This window comes from Vicugna pacos, chromosome 10 (assembly GCF_048564905.1).
Source record: "Vicugna pacos chromosome 10, VicPac4, whole genome shotgun sequence".
NCBI classification, from domain to species: Eukaryota; Metazoa; Chordata; class Mammalia; order Artiodactyla; family Camelidae; genus Vicugna; species Vicugna pacos.
Window position 1 is genome coordinate 32,831,994 of NC_132996.1, and position 20,920 is coordinate 32,852,913.

At 33.9% G+C, this 20,920-nt stretch overlaps 1 protein-coding gene and 1 non-coding gene across 2 annotated transcripts in view; both read left to right on the forward strand.

The window, feature by feature from the left end:
• Nucleotides 1–15,448, forward strand: part of IPO7 (importin 7) — a 40,513-nt gene extending 25,065 nt beyond the window's left edge. Inside the window, exons 11-25 of the mRNA XM_006203513.4 lie at nucleotides 474–550; nucleotides 657–773; nucleotides 2,640–2,729; nucleotides 3,142–3,307; nucleotides 3,489–3,649; nucleotides 4,714–4,842; nucleotides 6,144–6,210; nucleotides 6,294–6,419; nucleotides 6,858–6,955; nucleotides 7,432–7,527; nucleotides 8,241–8,461; nucleotides 8,564–8,769; nucleotides 9,528–9,734; nucleotides 11,518–11,634; nucleotides 12,446–15,448. Coding sequence (XP_006203575.1) covers nucleotides 474–550; nucleotides 657–773; nucleotides 2,640–2,729; nucleotides 3,142–3,307; nucleotides 3,489–3,649; nucleotides 4,714–4,842; nucleotides 6,144–6,210; nucleotides 6,294–6,419; nucleotides 6,858–6,955; nucleotides 7,432–7,527; nucleotides 8,241–8,461; nucleotides 8,564–8,769; nucleotides 9,528–9,734; nucleotides 11,518–11,634; nucleotides 12,446–12,543 — 1,976 coding nt within the window. The 3' untranslated portion in view covers nucleotides 12,544–15,448. The remainder of the gene's footprint in view (nucleotides 1–473; nucleotides 551–656; nucleotides 774–2,639; nucleotides 2,730–3,141; nucleotides 3,308–3,488; nucleotides 3,650–4,713; nucleotides 4,843–6,143; nucleotides 6,211–6,293; nucleotides 6,420–6,857; nucleotides 6,956–7,431; nucleotides 7,528–8,240; nucleotides 8,462–8,563; nucleotides 8,770–9,527; nucleotides 9,735–11,517; nucleotides 11,635–12,445) is intronic.
• On the forward strand, nucleotides 2,876–3,060 carry LOC116282124 (small nucleolar RNA SNORA23). The gene has a single exon (XR_004191597.1). It is a non-coding gene; the product is annotated as a small nucleolar RNA SNORA23 (small nucleolar RNA).
• Nucleotides 15,449–20,920: the final 5,472 nt, after the last annotated feature.

Sequence of the window (20,920 nt, forward strand, 5' to 3'; positions counted from 1 at the left end):
GAGTCACTTGGAATCTCTGCATGGAACTAAAGAATTGTAATTTGGCTAATGTTGAGTATTAGTCCTTCCCCCCTACCAAAATCTTACATACTGTTAGAAGTTGGTACTTTTGTGACCCCATTGTGAAAATTCTCACAGTAGGAGGGTTTTGTATGAAAGAAAATAATAATTGTGAGAAATTGATAGATTGAGATTTAATTTGTACAAGGAAGACAAGGAATTAGGCTTTGGCAGAATTATATGGGGATCTGGCTTCATTTTCATACTTAACTTGTGTGAAGTTTGTTGAAGAAATTGAAGTTACGGTTTTCTGTATATTTTTTATGGGAGAGGTACTTAGGTTTATTCATTTATTTATCTTTGGAGGAGGTAACTAGGGGTTGAACCTGGGACCTCATGTATGCTAAGCATGCACTCTACCACTCAAGCTATACCCTCCTCCCATCTGTATTAATTTTAAATTTATTCTCTAGATGTGTTTGAGGATTTCATCTCTCCTACCACTGCTGCCCAGACACTTTTGTTTACAGCCTGTAGTAAGAGAAAAGAGGTAAGTTATTTAATGTGTGGATAACTTTTGCCTTAATATTTAAAATTTGTTCAGATAAGGATTGTTAAGATATCCGATAAAGAATTGTTTTTCTCTTTTTATCTAGGTACTGCAAAAGACTATGGGATTTTGCTACCAGATTCTTACAGAACCAAATGCCGATCCTCGAAAAAAAGATGGAGCCCTGCATATGATTGGCTCTTTAGCTGAAATACTTTTGAAGGTATTTCTTCGTGTGTGTGTGCAATTAGTTTATTTTAATAACAACATCAATTGAGATACAACAGAAATGAGGTACAGTTCATATACCATACGATTTTCTGATTAAAAGCGTACAATTCAGTGGTTTTTCTTAAATTCACAGAATTGTGTGACCATCATCTCTAATTCCAAAGTGTTTTCGTCATCCCCAAAAGAAACCCTTTTGGCAGTCACTCCCCACCTTCTCACAAATCTCCCAGCCCTAGGTTATCTCTAATCTACTTTTTGTCTCCTCTGTGGATTTGCCTATTCTGGGTACTTAATATAAATGGAATGATAAAACATGGTCCTTTATGAGTGGCTTCTCTGATTTAGCATAATTTTTTCAAAGTTCATGCATGTTGTGGCATGTGTCAATACTTCATTCCTTTTTATTGCCAAATAACATTCCATTGCATTGCTCTGCCCCATTTTATACGTTCATCAGTAGGTGGACATTTGTTTCTACTTTTTGACTATTATGAACAATGGAGCTGTGAACATTTGTGTACACATTTTTGTGTGGACATAGGTTTTCATTTCTCTTGGGTAATACGTACCTAGGAATCAAATTGCTGATCATATTTTGAGAAACTGTTTGACTGTTTTCCAAAGTGGCTGTACTGTTTCGTATTTTCACCAGTAGTTTGCAAGGGTGCCAGTTTCTGTGTCCTCAGCAACACTTACTATCTTTTTAAATTACAGCCATCCCATTTGGCGTCACATAGTATCTCATTGTGGTTTTGATTTACATTTCCCTGATGGCCAGTGATACTGAGAATCTTTTTATGTGCTTATTGGTCATTGTATATCTTTGGAGAAATGTCTGTTCAAATTTTTTGTCTATTTCTTAATTGGGTTATTTGTCTTTTTTATTGTTGAGTTGTTAAAGAGTTCTTTATAGATTCTAAATACTAGAAATTTTTCATAAATAGTTGATCCTTGACCAGCACAGGTTTGAAATACCTGTCTACCCATTCTTCTCTTAGTTTATAAAGAATAAATTAAAGATCGTGGTTATTTGTTGTGTAGAAGGCTGGGAATCTTGAGTGAGTTCTCGGCACATTCAGGTTTTTGTTTTAGCTTTCTATTTTTAAATAATTTTAGACTTATAGAAAATTAGCAAGATAGTTCCCATTACTTTTCACCTAGCTTCCCCTAACGTTAACATCTTAGATAGGCATGCCACAATTCTCAAAACCAGTAAATTAATATTGATATGATACTGTTGACCTAATCTAAAAACTCCTTTCACATTTTATAAGATTTCCCACTAATATTCTTTTTTTGGTCCCTGATCCAGTCCAGAATCCCACATTGCATTGGCTGTCATGTCTCATTAGTCATCTTCATTTTTTAAAGTGTTTATCAGTTTTTAAAGTTGATTTAATATGCAAATCAAGGAACTCTTCCTAAAAGCTTATTACCATTTAGAAAATACCCTGCTTTAAGATTTATGAGAGTATCTTTAGATACTCAGATCATTACCTTGAAAGCAGGATATTTCTCAATCTATGTTGTATTCTTTTAGAATCTTTCCGGAGAGGAAAGTTTTATAAGAAAAAAATGTTTTGTAAGATGAGAAATAAAATTAACCATTCTTGCATTACTTAAACACCCTGGATGTTAAGATTTGGCGTAACTGCTTTCCAACAAACAATTAAAAGAGTAAAAAAATGTATTCAGTTGTTTTTAATGTTTGAGAATGAGAAAATCAAATATGGGTCTTGGGGTTCAAAATTCCAGAATAAATGTATGTTTTGACATCAGCTGTCATTTTTAAAAACTGTGTATCTATTGGGTATTTGAGATGATTATATTTGGACTTTTTTTATTACTGTTTTTACAGAAAAAGATCTACAAAGATCAGATGGAATACATGTTGCAGAATCATGTATTTCCTCTCTTCAGCAGTGAACTAGGCTACATGAGAGCAAGGGTATGTGTTAAAGCTATGTTGATTTATGTATTTATGTCTTGTAATCCATGACTGTTTATGTGGACTTTTATGTGGAAACTTTTTAATGTTCACTTTAAAGCCATCTTTCATTCTAGTTTTCTGTTTTGTGTGTCTTTAAATGGCTGCTCATAAGGTGTGCATAGTTTTCGTCTGTGTCTGATAGTAGTGTCTGTCTGTGTTTTGCATTCAGATCTTGCTATCCACACAAACGTGATGCAGCCAAAGAGTAAGTTGGGATCATAGTACTGGTCTAGTGTTATGTCTTTGGACATTATCTACCACTGGCCAGCCTCCAAATTCTCACACACATTACTTTGGGAATAGATATATTGTTGCGTGGGGAGATTTAGTAAGATACCTATAGTAACTCACTGCATTTTTTTAAAAAAAGGCTTGCTGGGTCCTTCACTATTTTTGTGAAGTGAAGTTCAAAAGTGACCAGAACCTGCGAACAGCCCTAGAGCTGACACGAAGATGTCTGATTGATGATAGGGAAATGCCTGTTAAAGTGGAAGCCGCCATTGCACTTCAAGTGCTGATCAGCAATCAAGAGAAAGGTAAAGGATTTATATCTCAAAAGTAGTGCAGTGTGCTTACACATAATTGTACAAGGCATAATTGTAGAAACTTGACACTTTTTATTTGAAACTATTTCTTGTTTGCTCTTTTGTATACATTATCAGGTTTTAAGGAGTTTTAGCTGTTTTAGCCAAAAGTTTTTTTCTTTTTCTCTTATAGCTAAAGAATACATCACACCATTCATTAGACCTGTCATGCAGGCTCTTCTTCATATTATAAGAGAAACAGAAAATGATGATCTTACCAATGTAATTCAGAAAATGATCTGCGAGTACAGTGAAGAAGTTACTCCTATTGCAGTAGAAATGACACAACATTTGGTATGTTACTTGAAGCAGTCATTAATGCATTATTTTGCTTATAGCAAGTTATTTTCACAGAGCTTACAGTGAAATACTGTCAGGCAGTATTCTAAGCCCTTGAGATACATATATATGTGTATGTATGAACTCATTTAATTCTCCCATAATCCTATGTGAGGAGTACTTCTATACTGAGAGAAAATGTGAGGTATAAAAAGGCTAAGTTACTTGCTCAAGCTACAGGTGTGGGGCTGAGATTCACACCTGAGCTGTATGCCTCTACGATGCATAGTTGTTAACTTGTATTCACGTTGCATCATGACTACCTTATCTGTGTGGTCTGGGATGCTGTGGACCAACTTAAAGATGAAGTACAGATAATAATTATAAATAGATTTTTTAAATGAAATTTGTGTAAAAGGTTATTTTATAGTTGGCCTTTGTTGATTGTACATAGCCCTAAACTTCTGAGAATTAACAATGTAAATTATTTAAGGATAATAGAAAGTATGGACATATGCCCAACAATTCTCCATTCATATTCCTTATACAGTGATTTATTTGATGCAGTTTATATTCTTGTTAAACGTTGAGGTTTCAAGAATCTAACTCCTGGTATTTGCTGTGGATATTTTTAAAAGTTGATTTTGAAATGGGTAAGGACATTTGAATAAACAGTAGTGTTCATTAAATGAGTATATTGCATTTATAGTAAGCTGATTATTATGACTCCTTATAACTAATAACTTTGCTCAGAATTTTTCAAAGTGATTGAGTTCTTTGGGAACAAAAACCTTGGTGGCTAATAATATTAAGCACTTTTTATGCCTTGCCTCATTTAATCCTCACAGTATCTCTAAGATGTCAGGAAAAAGAGGTCAAGTAATCTGTTTAAGGTCACCTAGTAAGTGGTAGAGCAGTACCATAGATTATAGAGCCAAGGCTCTTAAGTAATAATTGATCTGAAAATGTTGATCAGTTGTGCTGTTCCAGTGAGAACACTTTAAAAATTAAAAGTTTTAGACAAAAATATGTTTGTACTGCTTTAATGGCAAACCTTAATTATCTTCTCTTGAATCTAGGCAATGACATTTAATCAAGTAATCCAGACTGGGCCAGATGAAGAAGGAAGTGATGACAAAGCAGTTACTGCTATGGGAATCCTGAATACCATCGACACACTTCTTAGTGTGGTTGAAGATCATAAAGAAGTAAGAAAATTATCCAATGTTGTAAAGGTTTTAGGGAATTTTAAGCCATTCTTCACTAACTGTTCTATGCTTTTTGGAGGGCTCTGACTTAATATAATTCTCTGGTCATCTCACATACCTTGATTTTGAAATCTTGTAACTAGTACCTTTTTGTTAAGGGATACGATTGGTGCCTTATAAATAATTTAGGTTCCTTAGAAGGAATGGGGGGAGGTGATAGCTCAGTGGTAGAGTGCGTGCTTAGCATGCATGAGGTCCTGGGTTCAATCCCCAGTACCTCCATTAAAAATAATAAATAAATAAACCTTGTTACCTCCCCTACAAGAAAAGTTTAAAAAATTTAGTTAATTAGAGGAAATAGGAAGGAGGTATTTGAATTACCATATCTTTACCTCAAGGTTCAGGATTTTGACTCCTTTGGATTGCCTTTTTCAGATCCAAAAGTGTGGTGATTCCTAAGAAAACATACTCTTTCTAGTTTTCCTTCTTAATAAAAAATATTTTTAAAAATTGGGGTCCGATACGCATAACATATACCACCTTAACCATTTCTAAGTGTGCAGTTCAGTGGTATTAAGTACATTCACATTCACCATCATCTTCCTAGTTTTCTTCTTTTACTGTTATCTTTTGGAAAGGTAAGAGAATTGTAATCATGAATTTTAAAAATGGAACTATTTAAAACATACAGGAAAACATAAGAACATAGAAAACTATAATCAATATCCCTTACCCACCACCTAAATTTATTAGATTTTAACATTTTATGGTATGTCTTTAGACTTCAGTAAGAGAAAGTTTCAAGTAGACATGATTGAAACCCTTGGGGCACCACTTCCTAATCTCGTTTTCTTAATTCCTTCCCTTAGAAGTAAGCACTGTCCTTTAAATCCATAAATCATATATTTTCGGATTACCTACAAATTGCCTTTTGCAACATGAGATTTTTAGTTAACTATTTTTGTTCTAGATTATAATTGTAGACAGGTAGAAGCCATGAGGAACCTTATAGCTACCTTATGGTTAACAAATCAATTGTTTACTATATTTGAAGAGTTGAAAATACGTTGAGTATATGTATTCGAAATGGTTGTCCTGCTTATATATCTCATTGTAATGATATTCATTAAATTTCATTCCCAGATTGAGTCACACACTACTTAATAATATGGGTCATTTCAAAACAAAGGCTTAATGATTTCTTAACAGTATTGACTTTACATTTAAATGCATTATTATATATTATTTAATAACTCATTCAGCCTGCTGCAATTCCATATGGTTTTTTTCTTTTCTTTTAGATAACCCAGCAGCTTGAGGGAATCTGCTTACAGGTCATTGGAACTGTTTTACAACAACATGTCTTAGGTATATATCTCCGATTGTGCTAAGAATATACTGTTGTTTCATATCAGCAAGCATTGTCCTAACGACTCAATGTTCTCTTTTAGAATTCTATGAGGAGATTTTCTCTTTAGCACATAGTTTGACATGTCAACAAGTGTCACCGCAGATGTGGCAGCTACTACCTCTGGTATTTGAGGTTTTTCAGCAAGATGGCTTTGATTACTTTACAGGTAAGTCAAGTCATAGAAATACTGAAGCTCTCCCTTTGCCCCCTCCTTTGTATTCACTCTTAGTATGTCACTTTAACATACACTTTTGAATATTCTAAGTGCTTCACTGGGTAGGTTATCAGTAGCAATGAATACTCAAGGACGCCCATAGCATTGATTTCCGTTATACATTTTGATTTGTTTATCACTTGAGAGTTTTTCTTTAGCACATATCCTTACCCTCCTGCCCTTTGTCAGTTTTTCTTTGTATAATCTTATATTTAACTACTAGATATACAGGAGTGTATTTTAATAATAGGTTCATTTTTACATTTAATTATAAATGAATAAAGGTGAATGTTAGGGACAAAACATTTAGATTTGCTTTCACTGAAATTTTTCGGAAACAAAGCACTTACATTAGTAAAGATATTTAACTGATGCTTTTTATTAATACAGATATGATGCCTCTACTTCACAATTATGTAACAGTTGATACAGACACACTTCTGTCTGATACCAAGTATCTTGAAATGATATACAGTATGTGTAAAAAGGTAGGTCATTTTTTAGTTATATAAGACCAAATTATATTGTTTCTAATACTTTGGAAATAGATACCTATATCACCTTTCCTATTCCAGAACACGTATCCTTAACACTTAGATTCCTCTATTGCTAATGAGCATATGTAGTCCATGCTTTTATTTTTCACTAGGAACACCTTTGCCATCAACAGACTGCCTCTTCTTTCTGCTCCTCTTACCCTCCATTGTCAGTATTTTTTATATATAGTGGTTGTCAACATGCTGTAGTCCAGAATGGCATTACAGGGGAGGTGTTTCAATTATGTAGAGAAGTATGACAAATAGATGAACAACTCCAAATCCTTATAGGTGCTTTAGATGATAGTCTGTACAATGAATATTGCAATTATTCATATTAATTAGAATATCTTAAATATTCTAGCAGCTGTGAACTGATTTAAAGGTTTTATGATGCCTCCTTGCAATTTATATTTTGTGTTGATCAGGTTCTCACAGGAGTTGCAGGAGAAGATGCAGAGTGTCATGCAGCAAAATTGTTGGAGGTCATCATTCTGCAGTGCAAAGGGCGTGGCATTGACCAGGTGAATGAGGATATTAATGATTCATGTCTGAGACTTCAGAGAGAGACTCTTTACTTCCACATTTTCTTTTCAGGCATTTGTTATATGTCTTTTCTATGTTTATGATGACACCTAGATACCGTTTTGAGGGGGGTAATTAGGTTTATTTATTTATTTTTAATGGCAGAGAAAACATTTTTCAATCGTTGGTTTAAAATTTAATGTTTAATAAATCAAATATTTAATATGTGTTGATACATGACTGGCAAGTTTTATGGCTACTAATTATGCAAGATAAGTTTTGACTTAAGACTTTTTTAATAGTATATCGTGAGAGTATTGTTTGCTACATTATCACTTTATAGTAAGATTTAGTCATTAAATTTCCATGGTCAGTTTCAATGGGAATTTTTTAATCCAACATAGTGTAAGTTTAATTAAGGCATACAATGTGATGAGTTGATACATGTTTATATTACAAAATGATTACCACAGTAAGGTTAGTCAGGAATATTTTGAATCCATGGCTGCTATTGTGGTGAGTCTCTAATATTTCAGTGAAGACTGGTCTTTCCCTAAAATTAAATTCCCACAGAAATGCCTCAACAGTAAAAAATTATTGGATCACTTAATGGAAAAGGGGTTAGTTGAGGCAACAAGAAAGTTAATATGGGTAGAATAGTTAGGCTGCTGTTACTTACAATTTTGGAATATTTTGCTGTCTTTCTTGACAGTGTATTCCCTTGTTCGTGGAAGCAGCTTTAGAGAGACTGACAAGAGAGGTGAAGACAAGTGAACTTCGAACAATGTGCCTGCAAGTTGCCATTGCAGCTTTGTATTATAATCCACACCTACTTCTCAACACCTTAGAAAATCTTCGCTTCCCTAATAATGTTGAACCAGTTACAAATCATTTTATTACACAGTGGCTTAATGATGTTGATTGTTTCTTGGGGTAAGTGACATATATTGAATCTTTCTATATTTAACTTTGTACAGACTCTGCATTTTTTTTTTTAAAGGGAAAGGAAAACATCTTTCTTTTATTATATTTTAGGCTTCACGACAGAAAGATGTGTGTTCTGGGCCTTTGTGCTCTTATTGATATGGAACAAATACCACAAGTTTTAAATCAGGTTTCTGGACAGATTTTGCCAGCTTTTATTCTTTTATTTAATGGATTAAAAAGAGCATATGCCTGCCACGCAGAACACGAGAATGACAGTGAAGATGACGATGAAGCTGAAGATGATGATGAAACAGGTAAGGGATTTGCAGTAGAGGAAGCCAAGCTTATTAGCTGGTTAGAAATATCACTGGGCTTGTTTTTTTTAGCCCTTCTAAAGAATTGTAGCATCAGAGCCAAATGCTTTCTAGTTCGTTCAGGAACTTTCAGCTGTGTCCCCACCACATAAAGCAGTTGTAGGCATTCATGGGTTTTAGTGGTGGCAGGTTTTTAGTGTTGGCAAACATCTATCATCTCTTAGTGCTAAAACCTAGTTGTACCTCCACTATAAAATTAAGTTTAGGTGTTGGCTAATACATTTCACCTGTAAGGCACTGTAGGCTACAAGAGTGTAAATTGATACAGGATATTGATTGGTTAAGAGAAGTTATTGTAGTTGTTCAGAAATAAGATAACTGCCACCTTTTGTCTTTTTTCATTTACTGTCTAAGCCAGCCTTAAAAAAAAGGATCTCAGAAAAGTTGCTCTGTGGATATAACAGAAGCTGTGTTACTTTACTTTTGGTGTTTGGTTTGGTATATACTGTAAGGCTCAGAGCACACTAAGTGCTGATTCTTTTATTACTATGTAGTCCTCAGAGTTGTGGCTAGTTTTCTTAGATTTCTGTGAGAATTTGTTTTTCTATTTATTGATGCCTTTGTATTTAAACACCATTTCCTGGAACTTTTCCTTGAATTTATTCAGTTGTGATTTATAATTTATCAATAGTTACCACTGTCTGTTGAGTAACAGAATATTTCATTGTTAATAAGAGCAACTTTTTATGACTTGGCAGAGGAGCTGGGGAGTGATGAAGATGATATTGATGAAGATGGACAAGAATATTTGGAGATTCTGGCTAAGCAAGCGGGTGAAGATGGAGATGATGAAGATTGGGAAGAAGATGATGCTGAAGAAACTGCCCTGGAAGGCTACTCCACAATCATTGATGATGAAGATAACCCTGTTGATGAGTATCAGATATTTAAAGCTATATTTCAGAGTAAGTTAACTTGTTATATGTAATTCCTATGGTTCCATATGATTCACTTTCCTGAACTAATCTGTTCTTGTTTTAACATGTCTGCCTCTTAAAAGGAGGGATTTTTGGGTATATCAAATCCAAGCTAGAATGTGATTTAGGATTGTTAGGCAAAGTAACCAAAGTTATTTCTTATGTTACCGTAAAGATTCGTGGTATTTTCCTTAACCTATTTTACTTTAATTTAGATTATAATTTTGAAATATGCACATTATAGGAAAAATTGTATAGTTCAAAAAGTTTATACAATGACAGTTTCTCTCCCACTTCTGATTTCCTGCCTCCTAGCTTTCCCAAGGAATATCTACTCCTATATCTGTTTCTTGTGTTTATGCATTTGTGTATCTCCACCCCCAACCCCAGGCCAAACCCATCCTTACCTGTCTGAGAACTTGAGAACTTACAACATTAATGATCTTGGAATACCTTTCCTTTTTTCCTGTGTCACAGTGTGTGGCTATTAAATACTAGGTGGCAGTTTGTTTTACCATTATTTACTTGGATTTCAACAAAATGTAGTATCTGTGTTGTATCACCCAGCTTAAGAAATTAAAATTGGTGCTGTATTTGAAGATCCTTTCCCTCCAGAGTTAACTATTGTGCTATTTGTCATTGTCATTCCTGTGCATATGAACTTTAATGTAGAATAAATTCTCTGATGACCAAAGCATTAGTTTTCCAAGCCCATGACAAAGCAACTTTGATGCACAGTTGCAGAAATGCAAGGAATGTTTTCTGAGCTACATGGCAGGCCACAAGAATTGATTGAGGTGCCAAGAACTACTGACTGGCTTTTGTCCATGACTTTGTATCTTGTGGACTTAAACACATGTTCATCCCTAAGGGATAGTTTATAATAGAGGGCTCATGCACAGTAAATGCAATAAAGTAGAAGTAGAAAATCATGAAGTAGAAAATCATTTCATTCTTGGAATTACTCTGTAAAAAAGTATTCTTCTGTGGAAAGTCTTTATAGAGAACATTTTCTCTCTGTCCTTCACCACACACACCCTTTTTATACAGTTACTTAATTGAAATAGAGAAATATATGGTCAGACTTGCTACCATTATCTATCAATGTATCCATTGCATGTTCTCATGAAACATGAGATTTTAACACCTGGTCTTGTAACAGGCTGGGAAAATTTATCCCTTCACCACAGATTGAGCTTGACCATTATTTAATCTATAGTATAAAAATGTGTAAGCATTTTAATTTTAACTGAAGTACTGTAGAGCTGCCTTTACCTATGGAAAGACAGTCGTACATATATTTAAGAAAGGTTTTTGAATAGGTTAAAAAAAAAAAGTAAGGCATTTGTTTTGTACCATTCACCCCTCGCATCTAATTTTTGTTTTTTAATTTAGGGATTTGAGAATTCTATCCAGAGTAGTCTTGTTCATTTTCAAGCTGCTTTAACTCTGAATCTTTTTAAGGGATTCAGTTAATTTTATTTCTAAAGTTTCTCCAGCTTGTTACTTATTATATAAGAACTAGTTTAGGTCCTAAATCCTTATTTACTGAGATAATTATGATAATGATTAGATTTTTGAGGCCAAACCAGACACTCCCCTCCTCACCCCGTGTATTTTGTTTCACAGGTAACTTAAAATACCTTAAATTATTACTGAGAAAATATAAACTAGATCAGAATTTCAGTACTGGAGGTAGAATAGAGGGAACAGAATAGAACTACCAGGCCTTGCTTATTGTCACCCTTTTTTCTCTATTTATTTTTGATAGCTATACAAAATCGTAATCCTGTGTGGTATCAGGCTCTGACTCACGGTCTAAATGAAGAACAAAGAAAACAGTTACAGGATATAGCAACTCTAGCCGATCAAAGAAGAGCAGCCCATGGTATGTTAATTGACCACAACCTCTGTTAAATGCAATTAATGACTTAATACAGCTTTAAAATTTTATAATAAATTATTTTAAATTATATAAAACCTACAATTGTTGCAGTTGATATGAAATTCACTCTTAATCTGCAGGTATGAAAAAACAAATTTTGGTTTTGGTCACAATTTACTGATTTTAAGTGTAGTTGAAGACTAGTTTCAGCATGCTTTATTTTAATAAGGTTGCTAAAGCTCATGGGGTCAGTTTGATAGTAAAAACAATTCTATTGAAAGTGTAAATTGAAAGTTACGAAAAAGGCAGTTTCTTAGAAGTACATTAAAGACATATCGTTGCTTTTCATCATTAAACATTTCAGTTTGTTTTTCAAACTAGGACATTTTAGATTACACAAAGCCTAAATGTTTTTTCTATAGGTCTTAATACTGTGGGTCAAACTAGTTTAATATTCAAAAAGGGGCCTCCTTATAAATTAGACACAGCTTAGGTTAATTAGCTGATAATTATCTTTGGAGATTGGATCCTGCTGATTCAGTATTTGACTCAAAATAGAGTAATGAAAAAAAAGTTTTTTAAGACAATGGCAAGTGAAAATTGGTTAAGAAGTCTTCAACAAGAGAGCTCATCTTCTCTACATAATATACTCCTCCCTTTCTCCATATACATTTGGAGGAAGAACAAAGGCCAAGGTTTAGAACTTCCTAGCTGATACTGGTGGTTAAGCTATTGTTAATGTCTTCCAATTCTTTCTGTTCTCCAAAGTAGTAAGATGACCAAATGCTCTTTTAAACTTTTATTTGTTTTCTAGAATCCAAAATGATTGAGAAGCACGGAGGATACAAATTCAGTGCTCCAGTTGTGCCAAGTTCTTTCAATTTTGGAGGCCCGGCACCAGGGATGAATTGAGTTATATCACTTTCTTTCCTGCAGTGTGATTGTAGTGAAGAGCTTGTGTTCCTCCTAGTAGTGGTTCCAGAACTGGTTCATGTTATCTACTCTAAACTAATTGATCAATAGATGGACAAAGAAAACCCAGGAGGTGGGACCTGATCATGCAACTTGGCACTGAAAATGAAACGAGAGGGATTTTGGGGGGAGGGAGTTATTAACGTGGGTATTTTCTTTATTTTTTGAAGAAAGTAAGATTCTGACTGAAAGTTCAGGTGACACTGTGGAAATCTGCAACAAGAGGGGATGTCATGAAGGCAGCTTTTCTTTTTCTGAGGAAAAAATAGGCATGGGCTACAGGACTATTTAAAATGTCTCATTTACAGTATGAGCTCAAAGGTAGATGTAATTTTTACACCTATGAGTATTTGTCCGATTTCTGTCTCTTCCTCACCATTGGGTATCTATTCTTTATATGTAAATAAGATAAGGTAATTGATAGCCTTATTCAACCTTCATCATTTTCATTCATCAACGATGGTTCCTATGTAGATTATTGGACATTTATTGTAGCACTACATAACTGATTAAAAAAAATCTGTAAATGAATTAGCACTTTCATATTGAAACAAGCCTGCTAGCCTATGTATAAAATAGCAAAATGTTTGCTGTTTATAAAAAGATGGGATGTAATGGGGCGGGGGGGCGGGGGTAATTTCAAGTTATTAATTTAAAAATGAACTAGCAGTTTTGTACCTGGTGACTTTGTGGTGCACTCACCTCTGATAGTGACTTGAATTCGGTGTGTTAAAAGGGGTTAGTGATATTCCATTGCTGCTAAAAAATGGCAATTCCCTCTTTGTCCTGTTTTTTCTTAAAGCTCTCAGTGTGCAAGGGATATTTGGATACAAGACCTTACTGTAACAAATAGGAAAGGTGATATTTGAAGCATGTAAATTGGATATAAAGTTCTACTCTTAAAGAGTTGATCAAAGAGTATGGCTAAAAATCTATATATGCAGTCTATTAAAAGAACTTAATTCGGCTATTATGTCTTGATTTGATTGCAGTTTTTTCTGAATTGTAAATTTTTTCCTCATGGATCTGTTTATCCTGTACCTAGAAAGTGCAAAATGCACACTTATAAAATTTGACATTTAACACCTCCCCCTCCTTCCTCATCTGCTCTACCCCTCTTGTTGATTGTGGTATCTCATCTTAAATAGATAGGCTGAAGGCACACGGTTCCCTCCAAAAACCACTATTGATACCACTGCAAACAAGCCAGCAACAAGACAATGTAGAGAGGTTGGCTTGCTTCCCTCTCTCCTAACTGCATGTTCAAAAATAAGCCTTTATTTATCTTAAACATCTGTCAGATGATTCATACATTGGGTTATTTTTTTATATACATGTATACACACAATATTTCAAATTGAAAGCAAACATCTCAATGGATTCAAAACTATTAAGTGCTGTTGTCTATAACAGACTAGAAAATTTATAACTGTAAAAATGAAACAAATACACATTATTTAAAATGCATAATGAAGAAAACCCATTGGTGTTGTGTTTTTCTTGTATGCCAATAATTAAGCCACTACTGTTGGCACTGTTTGGTTTTCTATTTTAACACTGAAGGAGTGAAAGTATTTCCTATATTTATGAATTTACTATGAAAATCCTGGCAAAAAAAGAAAAAAAAGTGTCTGTCTAAAATGTGTGGGTGAAAACTGTTAATCAAGTGTGTTTCTACTTTTTTCCCCCCAAGTTGGACACCATCTGTATACCCTAGGTTGTTTCAGGGGATTTCACTATTATATAAAGATCAATAAAATTAAAATGGAGTAGTTGTATATATGCAACATTGTGTACAGAGGGGAGATATTGAATAGTATTAAACATTTTTGTCTTCCTTTATCTTTTATCCCCTACCTGATATCTAGTCTACTTTTTTAAATTTCAGACTTCACTGCTCTTTGAATTGATAATTCCAATTTTCACATTGTTATTGGAAAACCATATCTAATAAAGGTTTTAGTTACTCCCACGCACAGTATGAAAATTCTCGTTTGCTGAGGTTTTGTTTCAAGAAAATGTATTGGCATGTCTTTGAGAACAAGTTTTATTGTCTCTGTCGTACAATCCAAACTAATATCCGTTTATGGATTTTGATTGAAATTAAAGACCTTCAAATTAAACTATATTTAATATTAAATATTGTTCAAATGGTAGTTTCTAATGCATCAAATATATACCTGTTATTTTCAGTACTTCCTTAAAAATCAAATTAGAGTCTTATAGATTATGGATCTTGGAATGTGTCATTGTGTCTAAATAAGATTATAGGACTTTTGGATAACTTTTTGAGAATAGTATTTACAAATTTGTAATTAGTTGCAATGTAGATTTTATTTATTTAACATACAGCCTTTCCCATAGTTTCACTAACCTATAACTTATTTTTTTTTAATTTATACTACAAATTAATTCTGGTTTTATTGGGTTTGTCTTTTTTAATGGCTGACATTAGCATAAACTTCACTTTTTTGTAAACTTAAGCCATCCTTTTTAAAAAAAGCCCTTTCTTTGTCAGTATTAAATAAAGGAAGTTAATCTGTTTCTCTGCAGGTAACAGAATGGTGATTACTAATCTACACATTTTATGAAGATAGTGACTGCTATGCTTACCTCTGGAAGGGAACAGAGTGTAAAGAAGGGGTGGCCAAACCCCAGCCCTATGGCTGTATGCTGCTATTCAGTCCCAGCCAGATGTGGTCCCTGAAGCAAGCATGAAGAAAGTCATTAGGAATTGTATTAATACAAACCGTGTTTTGGGGAAGATCTAGCACAGTGACTTAAGCATAGTAGGCATTCCGTAAGTGTTTGTAAAATGAATGACTTAAAATTACTTTAAAACGTATTTGTTATAAAAATGTCAGTTCTGTTCTATATAATTTTAAATTTTGGTTAATATTATTTGTGACTACCAGTATCACTCCTGAATTCTAGGTTTTCCCCTTGATGAGGTTGGCCACCCTTGCCATAATAGCGTTTCACACTTTGGTGCATGTGGTTCTTACAAAGGGCAACTTAGGTACCCAGCTAGAAATCTAGGATTTTATTATTATGGCAGGAATAAATATCTTTTAAGTAACTTTTTTTGAGAGCTAATTCCCCCTCCATGTTTTTTAAAGCTCAGGTAATAATGCCTTTATGTACTTAGATTCTGCTTTCATGTATATATAAATTGAAATTTGTCAATTACACTTGGTTTTTTAATGCTATATTTATTTTTAAATGATTTCCCCCTTTTTTTTAATGCTATATTTAAAAGCTTCCTATCATCAGTCTTTTAAATTTAACATCCTTTTAGGGTAAACTCAAACTAGAAATACAAAGCAACTTCCTCAACCTGAAAAAAGGGCATCTACCTAAAGCTAATGGACCTAATGATGAAAGACTAAAAACTCTTCCCCCCTAAGATCAAGAACCATACAAGCATGCTCCCTTTTGCCACTTCTGTTTAGCATAGTACATGAGGGTTTAGCCAGGGCAGTTAGGCAAGAAGAGGGAATAAAAGACATCCAGATCAGAAAGGAGGAAGTAATACTGTATTCATAGGTGACATGATCTCACAGAAAACCCTAAAGAATCCACACAAAGAGCTAATGACTTCATCAAGGTTATATATACAAAAATCAATATACAAAAATCAGTTTTATTTCTATACAGCAGCAATGAAATAAAAGTGAAATTAAGAAAATTTCACTTAACAATAGTGTCCAAAAAATTCTTAATAATAAATTTAACAAAAGTGAAAAACTTACACTCCGAAAACTACAAAACATCTAGAAGGAAAGATACCCGTGTTCATAAATTATAAGACACTATTGTGAAGATGGCAATATTCCCCAAATTGACCTGCAGATTCAGTGTAATTCCTGCAAAATCCCAGCTTACTTCTTTTGCAGGAATTGACAAACTGATCCTAAAGTTTGTATGGAAACACGAGGGACTCAGAATAGTCAAAACCATCTTGGAAGCAAACATGATTTAATAATAACAGTAGTACTGGTAAGGATAGATACTTTATATTGACCAATGGGATAAAATTGAGAGTCCAGAAATAAACCCTTAAATTTACAGTCAACTGATTTTCAGCAAGGATGCCAAGACCAATGCAGGAATGAATCTTCAACAAATGGTTCTGAGACAGCTGGGAATTTATATGCAAAAACATGTAGTTGGACCTTTAACACTATACAAAAAGTAATTCAAAATGGTTTCAAGATTTAAATACAAGGTCTCGAATTCTTAGGAAAAATATAGGCATAAATCATGACTGAATTAGGCAACAGTTTCTTGGATATAACACCAAAGAACGAGCAACAAGAGGAAAAATAGATGACTTGGGCTTCATCAAAACTTGCAACTTTGTGCTTCAAAGGACACTTTCCAGAAAGTAAAAACGAGAACGGGAGAAAATATTTCCAAATCTTGAGTATATAAACTACTCTTAGAACTCAACAAAAAACAATTTAAAAATGGGGAAGAATCCAAGTAGACATTTCTTGAAAGAAATAAATGGCCGGTATTAGGAAACAAAAATGCTTAACATTACTAGTCACTAGGGAAATGCAAATCAGAATTCATGAGATACCATTTTGTACTTAGTAGCATGTCTATAATCAAGATGGACAATTACAAGTATTAGGAGGTATAGAAATTGAAACCCACATACATTGGTGACGGCATATAAAATCTTTTATGTTTTGTGTAAAAGTGGCAGTTCCTCAAAAGGTTGAGAAGTTTCACCTAGCAATTCCACTCCCAGATATCGAAGAGAAATGAAACATGTCCACAAGAGAACTTGTACACAATGTTCATACTAGCAGCATAGCCAAGAGGAGGAAACAACTCAAACAGCCATCAGTTGGTGCATGGATAAACAAAATGCGGTATAGCTATACTGTAAGATACTTGGCAATAAAAAGGAATGTAGTTACATGCTACATGGATGTGCCTTGAAAACAAAGAAGTCAGACACAGGATCCCATTTATATGAAATGTCTAGAATTAGCAAATCAATAGATTGGTGGTCGCTGGGCAGGTGGGTGTGGAGCCTAGGAGGGAATGAGTGCTAATGGGCATAGTGATTTCTATTGGGGAAAAGTGTTTTCAATTAGTCATGATGATTGAACAGCCTTGTGGATGTACTAAAAACTACTGAAGTGTGTACACTTTAAAATGGTTAATTTTATGGTACATGAATATCTCAATAATTTTATCTTGTCTCAAATTTGTCTAAAGTACATTCTCTAAAAAGTAACATGAAATGTTCATTCAATACAAATTAAGATCAGTTTTACTCATGGTTATGCAGCTGTCCCCTTACTGGGGAAAGTAAGTCTTAGAGACTGTACTCCCCCAGTATTTTGTTTTGCTTCTAGTTCATTTGTTTTTTTTAAACCCCATCACCCTATCAAACAGCCCTACCTGGTGCCAAAGTTTGGTGGGCAGGAAGTGGAGAGAGAATTCTTAAAATTATTTCTCCCTGTAAATCTGCATCTGTTATATATTTCAGTGTAATACAGTGTTAGGAATTTAAGACTGAGCCAAACTCTTCCCCCCTACCCCCCAAATTACAGTACTTAGTGTTTTTCTTTAAGATTATAGCAATCATTGCTTATTTGGAGACATAAACTTCACCTTAAAAAAAAAACTTTTACCTGAACTCAAAAGTATGTTTTCCCAGAAAATAAAATCATTTTAAAAACAATGGTTTCATTCCTGAAATACCCACTTTACTGTTGAAACACTGCTTAATGAAACTTGCTTTTCCTTTAGATTTAAGCAAATATAAGCCAAAATGACAGCTAGAACCTTGTGAAGGCAGCCAGATTCAAAGGGAATCAGATTCAAAGGTAATCCTCAGGGGTTTAAGAAGATTTTTAACATTTTGTGAACTGAGTTTATTTTCCTGTTAGTTTGCCACTAAAATAAACTTAACACACAATAACCACAATTGGTAACCTCAGAGCTCACTTATTGGGTGATGTTTTCAAAGATGTAATTAATGAATGGGGTTAACAAGTGGTCCGGGGTAGAACTGATAAAATGGAAAAACTGCACATACTGTAATTACCATAGAAAGCCTGAAATGAGGGAAATCATGAAATTAGCCACTAACAAAACATTATCAGTTGTATTATACCTATGCTATGTCCGCATATATACTGAGAACTATTTATCTGAGATGGAAAGGAACATTTTAAGTAAACTCATCATGCAATACTTCCTAAAGTATGTTCTAATTAAGCTCTGATTTATGCTTTCAGTGTGGAAGCTGAGTGAGATTAACTCAGTGAATTTATTCCACAGACCAAGGATTCAACTCTGGGTCCATGAACCCTATGAAACTGCAAAGTCCTCAATGTACTTTTTCATAGCTTTCATTCAAATATCAAAGAAGTTGTCAAATCCTTAAAACCATCACTGACCACAAAGGTGAGAATTGGAGAGAGATGGGCTAACATTAAGCACTTGAAAAGTGCCTCTGACAGGCACTGTGCTACATTTATCTGCATTCTCATATATGCTCCCAATCACATTGTGAAATATGTATTTTTCACAAACGAGGCAACAGTTTCTTACACAAGTGACACATCTAGTCTAACTGCCACAGCTTCCAATGGAGAGCAAACTACTAGTTCGGTTTTAAATTATTGAGTGTTTTTTAAAAAAAAAAATTTTTTTAATTATTTGTTTAAAAAATCTACAAATTCATGGTAAAAATTATTTTAAAAATTATTACATAAGTAATCTGATAAATCAGTCACCGTCTTCTCCTAGACATTCTTTTGAGAGTTGAATGCATCATTTCTCTGTATCTTTTCCCATATATAATAATTGTTAGGTCATTATACAAATATGCCAAAATCAATGAGTTCTCCAGAAAGTTTTGAGTTACTGAAATGTTTTTAAAAACATTATGTAACAGGTTTTGTGGGGGTTTTTGTTTTTATTTTTATGGTAACAGTTTTTGAAGGGGGCCAGAAATAAGTTAGTCTCTCTGGAAAATTAGGGGAAAGGTCCAGATTTGTTTAAGAACCTGGACTAGCACTGATTGGTAGTGAAATATTTTCAAGCCATTTATTTGGTAAGACGTAATAAGACAAAAGGGATAGGAGAAGATTTCGGGAAAATCTGAAGATTATAGATGGCCCTGAATACTACATACATTTGAACTCTGTTCTATAGTCAGTGGTAAATTCTGTAACACACAAAGTTCCATTACCTGTAACAAAATCATTAAGGTTTTTCCCTGAATCAGATTAGAATTATAGCATTCTATCCATTACCACCATTGAATGTTTACAAAAACTCAGTAGGTTTTGGGGATACAAAGACATCTTGTAACTGCAATCTGCAATTACAGGGTGGTTTTAACTTCTTTTTGAGATTCTGTATTACAGTGTTTTCATAAATAGACTAAAGGTATGGGACTTAGTAATAAATGACTAAACTGCATAAAAGTACTCTGATTCTTTTAATAACATTTCTGATTATAAAATACAGATATAACATCTGGAAGGTACAGAAAGTGTAAATTAAAACACCTTGTTTGTCATCTGAACTTTACTCTGTGACAAAGGGAATCTATTAATGGGTACAAGACTGTTTTAAGTGAGCCAATTCCACCAGTTTAAAGTAACCTAATTCAATTTTATGTGTCACAGGTTTCGTTTCTTATAAGGGCATAAAAATAGTAACCACTTTAAACTTCTAAAGAAAACGCATCCAGATGAGACTGAAAGTTCCATTTTCCTTCGAATGGCGTTTGGGCACCAATTATTGCAGCTACAACTTGGTTAGGTTTAGCCTGGTACTCACTCTACCAAAAAGAAGGTAACGTTAAAATCTCAAACTACACTCAACGGTAAATCAACACTTTAAATTATCCTCACTTAGAAGGCCATTCCGTAATCATCTGAAATGCAAAAGACATTAAATTAAAGACATCATCCAGCTCTCTCCAGTTTTTCTAAGTAGGACACAAATCAGGTACGGTGAGGCCAGTCTCATTCTCTGAGTAACTCAAATCTACACCTGGAATGCCCGATTTAACAAATACTGAGTCTATACGCTTTATCTCATCTTTATTCAGCCTGGCTGAAAAGTACATGAATACTTACTGAATACTCCTGAAATGACTAGTATTTCCAACAGTTTAGGAAAAAGTTTTGGTTGAGAGCTACAAGAAACATTACGTCAAAACCTCACAACTAATTTGTATAAAATTCTGAATAGGTTTGGGGAAACCGAGGCGATGCTTTTCCCACCCTTCTGACTTTCCTTTAATTGGCGACACACAAAAAGTAAAGTAAAAAAG